Source organism: Palaemon carinicauda, unplaced genomic scaffold, assembly GCF_036898095.1.
Source record: "Palaemon carinicauda isolate YSFRI2023 unplaced genomic scaffold, ASM3689809v2 scaffold88, whole genome shotgun sequence".
In the NCBI taxonomy this organism is placed as follows: domain Eukaryota; kingdom Metazoa; phylum Arthropoda; class Malacostraca; order Decapoda; family Palaemonidae; genus Palaemon; species Palaemon carinicauda.
Window position 1 is genome coordinate 163,779 of NW_027172181.1, and position 14,305 is coordinate 178,083.

The 14,305-nt window shown below is 41.6% G+C and overlaps 3 protein-coding genes across 3 annotated transcripts in view; all 3 read left to right on the plus strand.

The window, feature by feature from the left end:
- The window catches only part of LOC137637607 (zinc finger protein 721-like), a 313,366-nt gene that overhangs the window by 139,920 nt on the left and 159,141 nt on the right, over positions 1 to 14,305 (plus strand).
- LOC137637606 (zinc finger protein 501-like) lies at positions 953 to 2,531 on the plus strand. Its single transcript, XM_068369754.1, has 2 exons — positions 953 to 1,876; positions 2,406 to 2,531. Exons 1-2 carry the CDS (start codon positions 953 to 955, stop codon positions 2,529 to 2,531), a joined length of 1,050 nt encoding a protein of 349 aa, XP_068225855.1.
- Positions 10,154 to 12,554, plus strand: LOC137637596 (zinc finger protein ZFP2-like). Its single transcript, XM_068369745.1, has one exon. The coding sequence runs from the start codon at positions 10,299 to 10,301 to the stop codon at positions 11,808 to 11,810; it is 1,512 nt and encodes a 503-aa protein (XP_068225846.1). The 5' UTR covers positions 10,154 to 10,298; the 3' UTR covers positions 11,811 to 12,554.

The window sequence follows — 14,305 nt, forward strand, 5'->3', positions numbered from 1 at the left end:
AGAATTCCTGGTCCATCTTCACAGGGATGGAGGGTATCTGTTGTTCTTGAGAAGGCACTGGAAAACACAAAGGCAACCAGAAAGAAACAACTTACCAAGTGAGTAATGTTACTTTGCCATAACAGTAAAACCAAAGCAAAGGCAGAGAGAATGATATGGAAGAGTTTGTGGTAAATTTTCGTGTCTGTGCAATATTATTATTCATTATTCTGGAGGAAGGCTCAGAGGTGCATAGCAGTATTAGCAAGACAATTTTGATGGTGACTGGAGAGGAAGTCCACAAAGGAAATAAGACTATGGATGAAACTCTGTCTTTTTGAAGAGCAAGGGGAAAACTATTTAGCGAATAAAACCAATAATGTCACAGGAAATACTGTGGATTATAGAATCTACAGAGCATATGAGATTTTTAGATGCCTGAAATGTGTAACAAGAACAGATAGAACACAGATCAATGTCTGTGGTTTGTATGTTTAGGAAAAATGCAAATTACAGTACTTTATGAATTTATTTTATTTTTAGAAAATACCATTATTTTTATTGAGTTTTCCTCTTCCCCAACTGATTGTAGTTTCCCTTTCTTCCAGACTTTTCATCTCAAAGGAAGGAATCATCCACCTCTTGCTGTTAAAGCTTTTAAGCTACTGAAGGTATATGCCAGAGATGTAAGACTGGAAAAGGAAGGATCATGTTGGAAGATTTTGTTGTTAAGTATGATGTCTGAGAATAAGAAGTTTAGTCTTAATTTCCTCTTTGAAGTCTATTGAAAATAATATTAAAGGGTTTGTCATCTTGTGATAGGGAGAGGATGATGAATTCTGAACCACCTTTTGAATTTTCAATAGAAAGTGAAATTGAAGATCTATTTTCACCTGCAGTCGATCCAGAAAATAATGATACGTCTGGCAGTGTTGCTCTCATTAATGATGGCGCTCTTTTCTTGGATCCAACAATGGAAGTCAAAGTAGAGCCAGAAATATTCGATTCTAGCGAAAGCTACTCGAAAAATTCCGACGAGTACGATGCATCATTGAGTGAAAACGGTTCATTAAGTTTTAAAGGGGATGTCGATGATGAGGAAAGTGTAGACACTTACTTAGGGACAGTTGTGAAAGAGGATAAAGGAAAAGAAAAGGGAAGACTTTTATGTGTAATCAGTGGAAGAGAATTATTACAGAAAGATGTTCTGAATCGAGAGGTGAATCAAATAAATGGGAAGCAGATAAAAGAAAGGATCTTTGGTAATGTTGACTCCAATGCTCTAGCTAGAAAGCGATGTACATGCAGTGAATGTGGGAAAGCTTTCCATGATAGGTATAGTCTTTCATTACATTTAAGAATTCACACGGGAGAGAAACCATACACATGTAATGTCCGTAGTAAAGCATTTACCACGAAAAAACTTCTCACTAGACATTTAGGAATTCATATGGAAGAGAAGCCATACAAATGTAATGTCTGTAGCAAATCATTTACTAGAAAAGCATTTCTCACTGTACATGTAAGAATTCACATAGGAGAGAAGCCATACAAATGTAATGTCTGTAGCAAAACATTTATTTCAAAATATAATCTCACTACACATTTAAGAATTCACATGGAAGGGAATCCATACAAATGCAATGTCTGTAGCAAAGCATTTACTTCGAAACAATCTCTCACTAACCATTTAAGAATTCACACGGGAGAGAAGGCATACAAATGCAATGTCTGTAGCAAAGCATTTACTTCGAAGCAATATATCAGTGAACATTTAAGAATTCACACAGGAGAGAAGCCATACAAGTGCGATGTCTGTAGCAAAACATTTATTTCAAAAGCACAACTCGCTACACATTTAAGAATTCACACGGGAGAGAAGCCATACAAATGCAATGTCTGTAGCAAAGCATTTACTCTGAAACAATCTCTCACTAAACATTTAGGAATTCACACGGGAGAGAAGCCATACAAATGCAATGTCTGTAGCAAAGCATTTACTCTGAAACAATCTCTCACTAAACATTTAGGAATTCACACGGGAGAGAAGCCATACAAATGCAATGTCTGTAGCAAAGCATTTACTCTGAAACAATCTCTCACTAAACATTTAAGAATTCACACGGGAGAGAAGCCATACAAATGCAATGTCTGTAGCAAAGCATTTACTCTGAAACAATCTCTCACTAAACATTTAAGAATTCACACGGGAGAGAAGCCATACAAATGCAATGTCTGTAGCAAAGCATTTACTCTGAAACAATCTCTCACTAAACATTTAGGAATTCACACGGGAGAGAAGCCATACAAATGCAATGTCTGTAGCAAATTCTTTACTTTGAAAAATTATCTCACTAGACATAAGAAATCACATGAGGGATCTATTCCAATGTCATGAATGTGACAAAATAAATCATTTAAAACAGAGACTCTATAAACATTTAAGAACTCACATGGAAGAAAAACCATTCATGTGCACGGACTGTGGTAAAGCATTTTGCTCTGAAGGTTTCCTCAAGAATCATCATAGAAGGAGGTGCTATAAAATCTGATATTGTGATCTGGAATAAAGGAGAAAAAACAGCAGAGATTATAGATGTGAGAGTTCTTACCCCTTCGCACGATTACCCAGGCCGTTAGCTCTCAGAGTCGACGTGGTGCCTCCAATCAGATCATGTGAAGCACAGAGCAGCACCCCAGGTCAGGCATTAGCCAGTTAGTTTTTTGAACTTACACCCACCTAACGGTGAGGGTCCACTGTAAATATCGTAAGGGTATGTATGTAGTGCCATAACAAATGGCAGATTTGGAAATAATTTGTATTTTTGTTGTATCCTTGTACAATCCTGGAGCTCTTAACCCTTTTACCCCCAGGCTATTTGTAAATTTCCAACCCTTAACCTCCATGGGGTTATTTTTTTTCAAGCACATTTTGCAGTATATTTTTTTTTAAATTGCTCTAACAGCCTTAATTTTTGACATAGAGGGGTCAGGTTGGTCTCATTCTCTTAGAAAATGCCCGAAGTTTCTTAAAAAATTATCAAAAATATGCAAAAAAAATTTTAAATAACATTTTTTTGCAAGGACGTACCGGTTCGTCCATGGGGGTAAAGGGATGAGTTTTGTGAAACGTACCAGTACGTCCTTTGGGGGTAAAAGGGTTAACACATACTGATCCCGCCATCACCTTCCCTCAGGAAGTCCTGCCGCAATTGCACAGTGACTTTCAGTTACAAGTGGTGGTGTGAGCAGAGTGGTTGGTCCAACTCTTGCTCTCCCTTCGCTAAGTAGCTAAAAGTTACTATTAGAAGCCAAGGGGCAAAAGCAAATTGCCACTAGCCAAAGGGAGCAAATAGTTGACAGTCTGGTGCAGTGAAGAAATAGGAATGTAAAGAATAAACTATATAAGAGAAAAATTAAATTATTTTAAGATAGATAACAATGTTGAATTAATAAGCATTATAAAAACCAGGAAATGAAACATCGCCAACCGAAAAAACATTTGTACTAATTTTGAACTTGGAAATATCCGCTGATTTAGTGTCAGGGGCAGTAGTTGATTGGCTTGGTCACAGCCTAAATAAAGCTTAGAGAATAATATACAGCATTAAGTCTTTTGAAAGAATGCTGGTGACATTTTCTCTTTTTGAAAGTATTATTGGATGATTCTACCTGCTTCTTGTACTGTAGGGAAGTTATGGATGTTAGCGGGAAGGAGGAATTAAAAGCCAGTCTGCTCATATTGGAATATGAAGGCATGCAATTATTTACAAAGTACTATGGTATGGAGATAGCTTCATTTTGGGGGTTTGAATATAAGTATAGTATTAAGGTAGAAAAGTATTATTTTTAAGATTTGTGATTTCCTTGATGTAATCTCTTTTATGGTCTTAGTGATTAGTTTAGGTTATATAAGTTTCATTGGATTGTCTTTGAGAGGAGAGTCTTCATTAAAATATCTAAATATTTGGTTTCTCTTTCATTTCCACAATTGCTCTTCTCAAACATTTCAGTCTGCATTGGTCTCTCTGGAGATAGAGTTCCTGTCAAATGATTTTACAGCATTCTTAGTACAGTACTGTATTCAGGTTTCACAAGAATGAAGTTAAGATTTAAAGATATTTTGCTGAGTAATATTCCAAGTCCCAGGGCTGGGTCTTTTGATTAAATCCATAACCCAATTTATTTAAGAATAAATTCTACAGGTTTCAGTATTAATGTGAGTTTACAAAATTGAATATGTGATGTTTTTTAATCAAGTTTACAGTATATTGATTGTATTAGTGGTATAGATCAGTAATCATGTCCAGAGGCTGTCATGGTTTGTTTTTGGAAATCCAATTTGTTTGGACTCATAGCTCACCCTAATGTTAACTGTACTAAGTACAATAATTTGGGTCTAATTTCGTGTCAAGTTAGTTGTCAGTGTTTGAATATGAAAAATAGAAGATTGAAGGATTAAAAACAAATTTTTTTTTTATGTAACTTTAAATAAATATTTGTTCTGTCTATACCTTCGCTGTTTATAGGGATATTACTTTCGGCGAGGCTGGAAGATGAGCCATAAGACTTTTAATGAGGGATAATTACCTAAACCGCCAGTTAGCGGGAAGGTTGTGGGTAGCCGGCTACCCTGTTCACTCACTCACTGGGCTGAGCATCTACTTTGCTTTTGGCTTGGTGGAGAACGGACATTGCTGCTCTCCTGCTCCCTTACCTTTTTGACTTGCCATTGAGTGATAGCTTTGAATTATTCTTTGTATGTGCCGTAACTGGAATACGAACCTACCCTATTCAATAGGGGTATTACTTTCAGTGAAGTTGAAATGACGAGCCATTAAGATTTAGTGAGGTTTAACTTGCCATTCCGCTAGTTAGCGGACTTGGAGGGGCGGGGGGTAGCTTGCTACCGCTCCCTCTCACACACCGGTGATTTAATTTACTTTGCTTCTGGCTTGGATGGTAAAGGTTGTTGCTGTTTTTCATCCTCACCAAGTTATATTTTGAACTGCCATTAGTGCTTTTTGTTTATACTTTGTCTTTAATAGTGTGTGTTTGTGTTGTCTTGTGCAACCATGCATACTTGGCCTGGAATTGAATGCCAACCCTGCCGGACCTTCACGTCAGCCATGGGCACTAACTGCCACACCCTTTCTCCCACCTGCAGAGGTCAACGGTATGATTGTGGTAATTAGTGCAATGAACGTCGGGAGTGGTCTGCTTCCCCGTGGGAAAGATTTTGGCAATGGCGGAAGAAGTCAAAGCGGGATATTTCTCTTTCGAAGGTTCTTTTTTATGAAGGAAAAATAACAAGATCTCTTCTTCTGTCTACCTACCTTCCTCCGAAGGTCCTACCCGTTCGAGTTCTTCTGAGAGACCGTCGAGCAGTAATGTAGACTTTAATTTTTGCCAACCCTTGTGCTTAAGAGATGGTGTTGTTTCCCCTAGCGAAGTCGCCCCACCTCTCCCCCCGGGAAGGCCTTGTTTGTGGGTTCTGTGTTACGTGTGGTCGTCCTTGCGGCTCCCGGGTCCGCAATGCGAGTGTGCAGCCGTCGTTGACTTCTGAGCTGGATCCTCTAATTCTTGTCGATGTTGTGGTGTCAGAGGCATCTTCTCTGGCCGCTGTCGACGCCCCTGACCCTCTAAACTCTCCTGCTGTTGCTGACGACTACGTTTCCCCTGTTCTGTCCATCCTTCGAGGGGGAAACTAAGTTCATCGTCTGTCTCTCATATGAGTGGTTCTTCCGTCGAGTGAGTTCTCTCATAGAGACTCCTCTTCGGAGGACTGCTGCTCAAGGTCAGCTTGCTGATCCCACGTTGCAGAGCTCGCCCTCTGCTTTGACTTAAAGGTTGCCCTTCACCATCATTGAAAAGGCTCTTCAGCCTCGTCTTCACAGCCGTCGCCCACAGAGGAGCTGCTGCTTCAGTGGTCTTCTGGCCCTCGACTTTCGCTTTTCCTGGTCCTTCTCCTGACGACGCTGCGGCTAGTCCTCGGACTTCAGCCCTGGACTCTTCTGCATATCATTCGCGATCGCCATTGGTGGATGTTCGCCTTTCCAAAGGGCACATACCTGTTCCAGTTCGACATTCCAGTCGACCTCCTGACCTGTCTTTACTGTTCCCATCTCCTGTACATCCTCGGATGTTCTACCTAAGTGTTCAGCGGAGCGCAACTCTCTCCAGCTTGCCAGCTCCATGCAGTGCACCTGTGCTCTCCAACAGCACGTTAGCGCCAGCCTGCACTCAAAACTCTTTCCTGAACGTCTTTCTCTCCACTGAGTCAGCGCTCTCCAGAACATTGACGTTCCCTTGACCGCTAGCCTTCTCCTTCTCATCCTCAGCCCCCTCCAATGCTCCAGCGATCTCCCGATTGCCAACGCTCTCCAGCACAGCCCTTTCCTTCCAAAGAGTAGTGTTTTCCAGCTCGCCAGCACTCGCCAGTGCAACTACACTCTCCAGCTCAAGCTCGTTAGCGCTCCCTGAGACATCAGTACTTTCATGCGCAGCCTCGTTATCAGGCTCACCAACGCTCTCCTGCACGAAAGCGCTCTCCAAACCAACATTGCTCTCTTGTACGTCACCCCACTCCCAAGCGCCAGTGGTTCACTGTGCAACAGCGCTCCCTGAGATATCAGTGCTCTCATGCGCAGCCTCGGTATAAGGCTCGCCAATGCCCTCCTTGCACAAAAGCGCTCTCTTGTACATCACCCCACTCCCAAGCGCCAGTGGTCAATTGTGCAACAGCGCTCTCCTGTGCCAAAACTTTCTCCAGCTTGCCAGTGCTCACCTGCACGCCAGAGCTTTCCTACGAATTTACCGGAAACTGCGCGCTAGCATCCTCCTGTGTGGCGTCGTATTGCATGCCTGCACGTTCTCTAGAAACCGCACCAGCATCATCCTGCTCAGCATCTTACTGCGCGCTATTGTTCTCCTGTGTGCTCTCGGGGCTGCTAGCACTCACTGTCCCACTTGCGTCATGGCCATGAGCAGGTTCTACAGGCACCTAGGTTTTAAAGAACATTGAGTAGATGGCTCACCATCGCATCATTCCCCTCCCTGCTAACGCATTACAGCGCGACCGCCGAGGAAAGGAGAAGGGGTCTCCACAGAAGGGTTCAGGATCCCGAAGCTGCCTTCCTCGAAGGTGGATCCATCAACAGCAGAGACTCCTCTCAGGGAACTGTCGGTCCCTTTCCCTTCAGGGGATCTGTCTGACAGTGCGTCAGTCAGTCAGCAGCCTTGGTTCAGGGCTATGGTCAGATCAGTGGTGCAAGCCTTCAAGCCCGCTCTGTCTGCCAGCTCTTCAGAGCATTTTACAACTACAGCAGACCTACTGTAAGGAACCACAGCTTCTTCTCCCCTTTAGAGGAAGAAGGTCTCAGATGTGGTTACTTCCCCTAGGGTAAAGCTGACTCCTATTAGGCTATCAAGGTCTGCTCCTGCATCTTCCACCGGACACTGTTCTACCTCACCTCTGCCGAGGGGGTAATACCAGGGAGGGGCTTCCTCTCTTCCACCTTCGGAGGAAGTTTCCCCTCGCACGGAGAGTTCACCCTTGATGGAAGTCAGGAGGGAAATGACAATGCACATTTCGATGCTTGAGCCCTTCCTCCTTCCACAAAAGAAACCGAAGGACTCCAAGACTCTTCCTAAATCCTCTTCAAGAACCTCCAAGTCTACAGATGCAGCCTGTCACTCGAGGGATGTGCGCGACCCACTCGGAAAAGAGCTCTCGGGGGTGGAAAAAGGAGACTTCGCTGCAAGTCCAAGTCCAACGTCGGAAGGAGAGCAGAAAGAGTCGGACCATGCATTCTGTCAGGTTCTGACTCTCATCAGGATTCTCCATGGGTTTATCAACTGAGAGAGAAAAGACACGGTGTCTCTTGCACCTAGAAGCCCTCAGAGACCAGTGCATCCTTGCCTTGACTCAGGGCCTGAAGGGTGCCAGGGCTACGGTCATCCTACAGCTCTTTGAGCTCTCCTCCTCTCAACGTTCCGGCTCTACCACCAAGCCTCCCCCACTTCCTGTCTGCAGCAGAGGAACTATTCTGAGATCTTAGACGTGCCTTGTCCAACTCCTTTTCTTCCCATACAGGCTACTTTGTGGCTTGATGTTTGGTTAGGGACCTTGGAAATTCTGGTAAGAACTGAGGATTTCTCAAAGAAATGTACCAGGGTTCTCACCATTACTCCCACCTGTACCAGGCTTCTGGGAGTCTCCTGCTTGAGGTGGACCCTTTGCTTCCTCGCCTGTTCCGACAACTAATCCCTTTAGTCCGCCAGAGACTGCAGACAGTGGACTAGGGGAGCAGTTTTTGGGTAACAAGGCCAAAGCCAGTAGGCCAGAAATGGCTCCAGTAGCTACAGCCGAGGCAGTTCCCCTCTCTCCTCAGCAGCATTTAGTTCCACTCTCCAGGCCGGCAAATGACAGTGCTAAACATCAGTCTAGCTGGTGGTAGTGGCTCTCAACAGTTCCTGCAGAGGTAGTGGCACTCTACAAGAAGGGGCAGAGGCACACTCAAAGGTACTCTTCGGGACAGTAGATGGTAGTGTCCCCCTCCAGGGCAGCAGACGGCAGTGTCCCCCTCCAGGGCAGCAGTTGAGTGTCCCCCTCCAGGGCAGCAGACGGCAATGTCCCCCTCCAGGGCAGCAGACGGCAGTGTCCCCCTCCAGGCCAGCAGACGGCAGTGTCCCCCTCCAGGCCAGCAGATGGCAACAAGCTTGGACCTTTCTCATGTCACAAGCTGGGTACTTTGTTTGAATACTTTGACTTTGACCGAAAATGCTCTTTCTTGGTGTTAATTGCTAAGAAATTTGCATCAGAAACCTAATGGGACTGTATTTTGAAATAGGACTTTTATATTTTACTTCTTTTTTTAGGGTGTGTGGGTGTCCTAGGAAAAAAACCAGATACTTGTGTTTTGTATTGATATAGGAGTGCCCAATTAGTGGGAGGCTTTTTTTTCAAATAATTTTTCAGTCTTGTATTGTTTTTCAATTCTAATTCCATGTCATAGCAATGAACTTTTGTTACTAAGTCGTCTTCCCTTCGTTCAAGTATCCCCAGTACATGAGGACAGATGCCCACTTACAAGATGAGGAAGTCTTCAGGTGGACAGCTGCTCCGTGTCTCTGATCTGGGCGTTTTATCAAGGCAAGGGAAACCAGTCGTCTCTCCTTAGCCCTCATCGCTCCCTCCTGGCCTCGAAAGGACTGGTTCCCAGACCTTTTTGAGGTCCTAGTGAACCCTCCTGTTAGATTGCTAGAGAGACCAGATCTACTCAAACAGCCTCACTTTCATAGTCTTCATCAGGTGCTCCACATGCTTCATCTTCATGCTTGGAGCCTGTCAGGAGGTTCTCAAGGTAAAAAGGCTTTTCATCTAGTTAGCCTAAGCCATGTGATGCTCTACATGTCGATTTTATCAAGTCAAATAGGCATTTTTTTTTTTTACGCTGGTGCCAGATTAAAGGTCATTCTTCATCCAGACCCTCTCAGCCTAAAATTGCAGAATTCCTGGTCCATCTTCACAGGGATGGAGGGTATCTGTAGGTTTTAAGAAGGCACTGGACAACACAGAAAGAAAAAACTTATGTTAGTAATGTTAATTTGCCATAACAGTAGAACCAAAGCAAAGGCAGAGGGAGAAATATGGAAGAGTTTGTGGTAAATGTTCCTGTCTGTGCAGGATTACTATAAACCTTTTTGCTGTTCATAATTCTGGAGGAAGGCTCAGAGGTGCATAGCAGTATTAGCAAGACAATTTTGATGGTGACTGGAGAGGAAGTACAGTAAAGGAAATAAGACAATGGATGAAACTTTGTCTTTTTGAAGAGCAAGGGGAGAACTATTTAAAGAATAAAACCAATAATGTCACAGGAAATACTGTGGATTATAGAATCTACAGAGGATATGAGATTTTTAGATGCCTGAAATGTGTAACAAGAACAGATAGAACACAGATCAAAGTCTGTGGTTTGTATGTTTAGGAAAAATGCAAAGTACATAACATTATGAATTTATTTTATTTTTTAGAAAACTCCATTAATTTTATTGAGTTTTCCTCTTCTCCAACTGATTGTAGTTTTCTTTTCTCCCAGACTTTTCATCTCAAAGGAAGGAATCATCCACCTCTTACTGCTAAAGCTTGTAAGCTACTGAAGGTATATGCAAGAGACGTAAGACAGGAAAAGAAAGGGTCATGTTGGAAGTTTTTGTTGTACCGTATGATGTCTGAGAATAGGAAGTTGTCTTAATTTCCTCTTTGAAGTCTATTGAAAATAATATTAAGGGGTTTGTCATCTTTTGATAGGGAGAGGATGATGAATTCTGAACCACCTTTTGAATTTTCAATGAAAAGTGAAATTGAAGATTTATTTTCACCTGCAGTCGATCCAGAAAATAATGATACGTCTGGCAGTGTTGCTCTCTTTAATGATGGCGCTCTTTTCTTGGATCCAAAAATGGAAGTCAAAGTAGAGCCAGAAATATTTGATTCCAGCGAAAGCAACTTGAAAAATTCATACGAGTACGATCCATCAGTGAGTGAAAACGGTTCATTAAGTTGTAAAGAGAATGTCGATGATGAGGAAAGTGTAGACACTTACTTAGTGACAGCTGTGAAAGAGGATAAAGGAAAAGAAAAAGGAAGACTTTCATGTGTAATCAGTGGAAGAGAATTATTACAGAAAGATGTTTTGAATCAAGAGGTGAATTATATAAAGGAGAAGCAGATAAAAAAAAGGATCTTTGGTAATGTTAACTCCAACGCTCTAGCTAGAAAGCGATGCACATGCAGTGAATGTGGGAAAACGTTTTCTAATGAATTTAATCTTACTGTGCATTTAAGAATTCACACGGGAGAGAAGCCATACAAATGCAATGTCTGTAGCAAAACATTTATTACGAAACAAAGTCTCACTGTACATTCAAGACTTCACACAGGAGAGAAGCCATACAAGTGCGATGTCTGTAGCAAAACATTTATTACGAAACAAAGTCTCACTGTACATTCAAGACCTCACACAGGAGAGAAGCCATACAAGTGCGATGTCTGTAGCAAAACATTTATTACGAAACAAAGTCTCACTGTACATTCAAGACTTCACACAGGAGAGAAGCCATACAAGTGCAATGTCTGTAGCAAAACATTTACCCGGAAACACAGTCTCACTGCACATTCAAGACTTCACACAGGAGAGAAGCCATACAAGTGCGATGTCTGTAGCAAAACATTTACCCATAAAGACAATCTCACTGTACATTTAAGATTTCACGCGGGAAAGAAGCCATACAAGTGCGATGTCTGTAGCAAAACATTTATTACGAAACAAAGTCTCACTGTACATTCAAGACTTCACACAGGAGAGAAGCCATACAAGTGCGATGTCTCTAGCAAAACATTTACCCGGAAACACAGTCTCACAGCACATTCAAGACTTCACACAGGAGAGAAGCCATACAAGTGCAATGTCTGTAGCAAAACATTTACCCATAAAGACAATCTCACTGTACATTTAAGATTTCACGCGGGAAAGAAGCCATACAAGTGCGATGTCTTTAGCAAAACATTTATTGCGAAACAAAGTCTCACTGTACATTCAAGACTTCACACAGGAGAGAAGCCACATTTACCCATAAAGACAATCTCACTGTACATTCAAGACTTCACACAGGAGAGAAGCCATACAAGTGCGATGTCTGTAGCAAAATATTTACCCGGAAACACAGTCTCACTGCACATTCAAGACTTCACACAGGAGAGAAGCCATACAAGTGCGATGTCTGTAGCAAAACATTTACCCATAAAGACAATATCACTGTATATTTAAGATTTCACGCGGGAAAGAAGCCATACAAGTGCGATGTCTGTAGCAAAATATTTATTACGAAACAAAGTCTCACTGTACATTCAAGACTTCACACAGGAGAGAAGCCATACAAGTGCGATGTCTCTAGCAAAACATTTACCCGTAAACACAGTCTCACTGCACATTCAAGACTTCACACAGGAGAGAAGCCATACAAGTGCGATGTCTGTAGCAAAACATTTACCCATAAAGACAATCTCACTGTATATTTAAGATTTCACGCGGGAAAGAAGCCATACAAGTGCGATGTCTGTAGCAAAACATTTATTACGAAACAAAGTCTCACTGTACATTCAAGACTTCACACAGGAGAGAAGCCATACAAGTGCGATGTCTCTAGCAAAACATTTACCCGGAAACACAGTCTCACTGCACATTCAAGACTTCACACAGGAGAGAAGCCATACAAGTGCGATGTCTGTAGCAAAACATTTACCCATAAAGACAATATCACTGTATATTTAAGATTTCACGCGGGAAAGAAGCCATACAAGTGCGATGTCTGTAGCAAAACATTTATTACGAAACAAAGTCTCACTGTACATTCAAGACTTCACACAGGAGAGAAGCCATACAAGTGCGATGTCTGTAGCAAAACATTTACTTTGAAACAACTTCTCACTAGACATTAAGGAGTCCACCAGGTCAGTTAAGTCCTAATCCTGGACCCCAGTAACCATCAAGGGAAGGAACCAAAAAAATAAAGGAGACAATTTCAAAATGTTAAATGGTCCCTTGCGGAGAAGAAAGTACCCCTCTTCTGCATCACATACATAAGGTATGAGGGGTGGGGCAGACGTAGAAACCAAGTATCCAAGGAAAAAATTAGAGATTCTGATTTACCACCTGAGAAAATTGGTATTGTAGACTGGCCAAAAGGAGAGATAGATAGGATAGATGTTAAGACCAGGAAGATTCTCACCCTGCACAAAGTCACATATAGAAACCAGTGTATGGACAGAATATACCTCCCACGCAGAGTAGGTGGACTAGGCTTGACCGAAATCAAACAAGCCTACAGAGCCGCAATAGTAAGTATAGGACAATACTTAAAAGGCTCTGAGGATGAAAACATCATGAAGGTAGCCCAACATCATAATGGAGCCCTGAGCCAACCAACTTCAATAACAAAGCAGGCTAAGAACTTTGCAGAATTGCTAAAAGAAACAAAGGGCACTGAACAGACTCCAGCAGCAATGATAGCCAGGAAGACCAGGCACAGATTCAGTTCTATAGAGGAAAAACTTTGAATGGAAAGGTGGAAACACCAAAATAGGAAGATTCCAAGAAGAACTAGAAAAAGGTTACACAGACAAAGAAGAGTCACTCAAATGGATAAAGAATGGAAATTTAGTTTTTGATGGAGAAAGGATGATAGTAGGAGCACAAGCCTAAGGCCTCCTAACAAACGGTTTCAAGAAAATGACGGGCATATCAGGAAACGACCTGTGAAGGTTTTGTCCTGCAGCAGTTGAGAGTGTTGGTCGTGTGGTTTCAGCCTGCCAGACCCTACATGCAGATGGTCACTACACAGCTCGCCACAATAACATGTGTGAATATATACATTATTATTATGAATCAAACGCATAAACTATGTAGGCCTACTCGTTTACTACTTTATTGCAATTCTGACTATTATGGATTACAGTACAATAATACCTTCAATTTTCCCGCTGATCAAAAACCTTCATATTCTAATGGGGTTCATTACAATATTCAGGCAAATCTATAGAACTGATATAAATAAAAAAAATTACTGCTATACACCATCAAGTTCATACATTTTTTATTAGACACGATATCAATACTTTATATCGTGAAATAATAAGCCATTTACATCATTCTGTGATTGAAAATGAAGTCCCTTTCTAAAATAACATTCTTTGAGTGACATGTAAACATGAGAAGGAGACCTGGATTGAGCTAAGCTACACTTTTATTTCTAGGTTATATATTCTATAGATAATCCTTTGGATTTAATTCATTCATTAGACATTATAATAGACAGGAAACTTGCCGTTTAGACATATAACGACGTGAAATACAAGGTTTTGTTAAAACACTGGGGATGACTAAATATGTTAGTAACTCTATAGCAAATATTTACAAGGGCTCCTCGTCACGGTTGACTTTGTCTTACCTTCTTCACTATTAATTTCTTGGGTTACTTAAAGGATTATTTTTATTGATTTAAAAACCTGATTATTAGTTTATTTGGAAGATTTAATTCATGAAAAATAAGGATACAAACTCTGGTAGTATTTGAAACTATTCATCATATTGTAACATTTTCACAGTATCTGTATTTAGAATTATTTCAATTTAAGGTAAATAAAATTTTCCATTATTTGTGTGTTTTATAATTTCATAATCTTAGAGAGAGAGAGAGAGAGAGAGAGAGAGAGAGAGAGAGAGAGAGAGAGAGAGAGAGAGAGAGAGAGAGAGAGAGAGAGAGA

Excerpts from the sequence above, each read along its gene's own strand:
- LOC137637606 (XM_068369754.1), top strand. The coding sequence starts at position 953 with ATGGAAGTCAAAGTAGAGCCAGAAATATTCGATTCTAGCGAAAGCTAC. Across the intron at positions 1,877-2,405 it reads AGAAGCCATACAAATGCAAT|AGACTCTATAAACATTTAAG; the intron begins GTCTGTAGCAAA and ends CATTTAAAACAG.
- LOC137637596 (XM_068369745.1), top strand. The coding sequence starts at position 10,299 with ATGATGAATTCTGAACCACCTTTTGAATTTTCAATGAAAAGTGAAATT.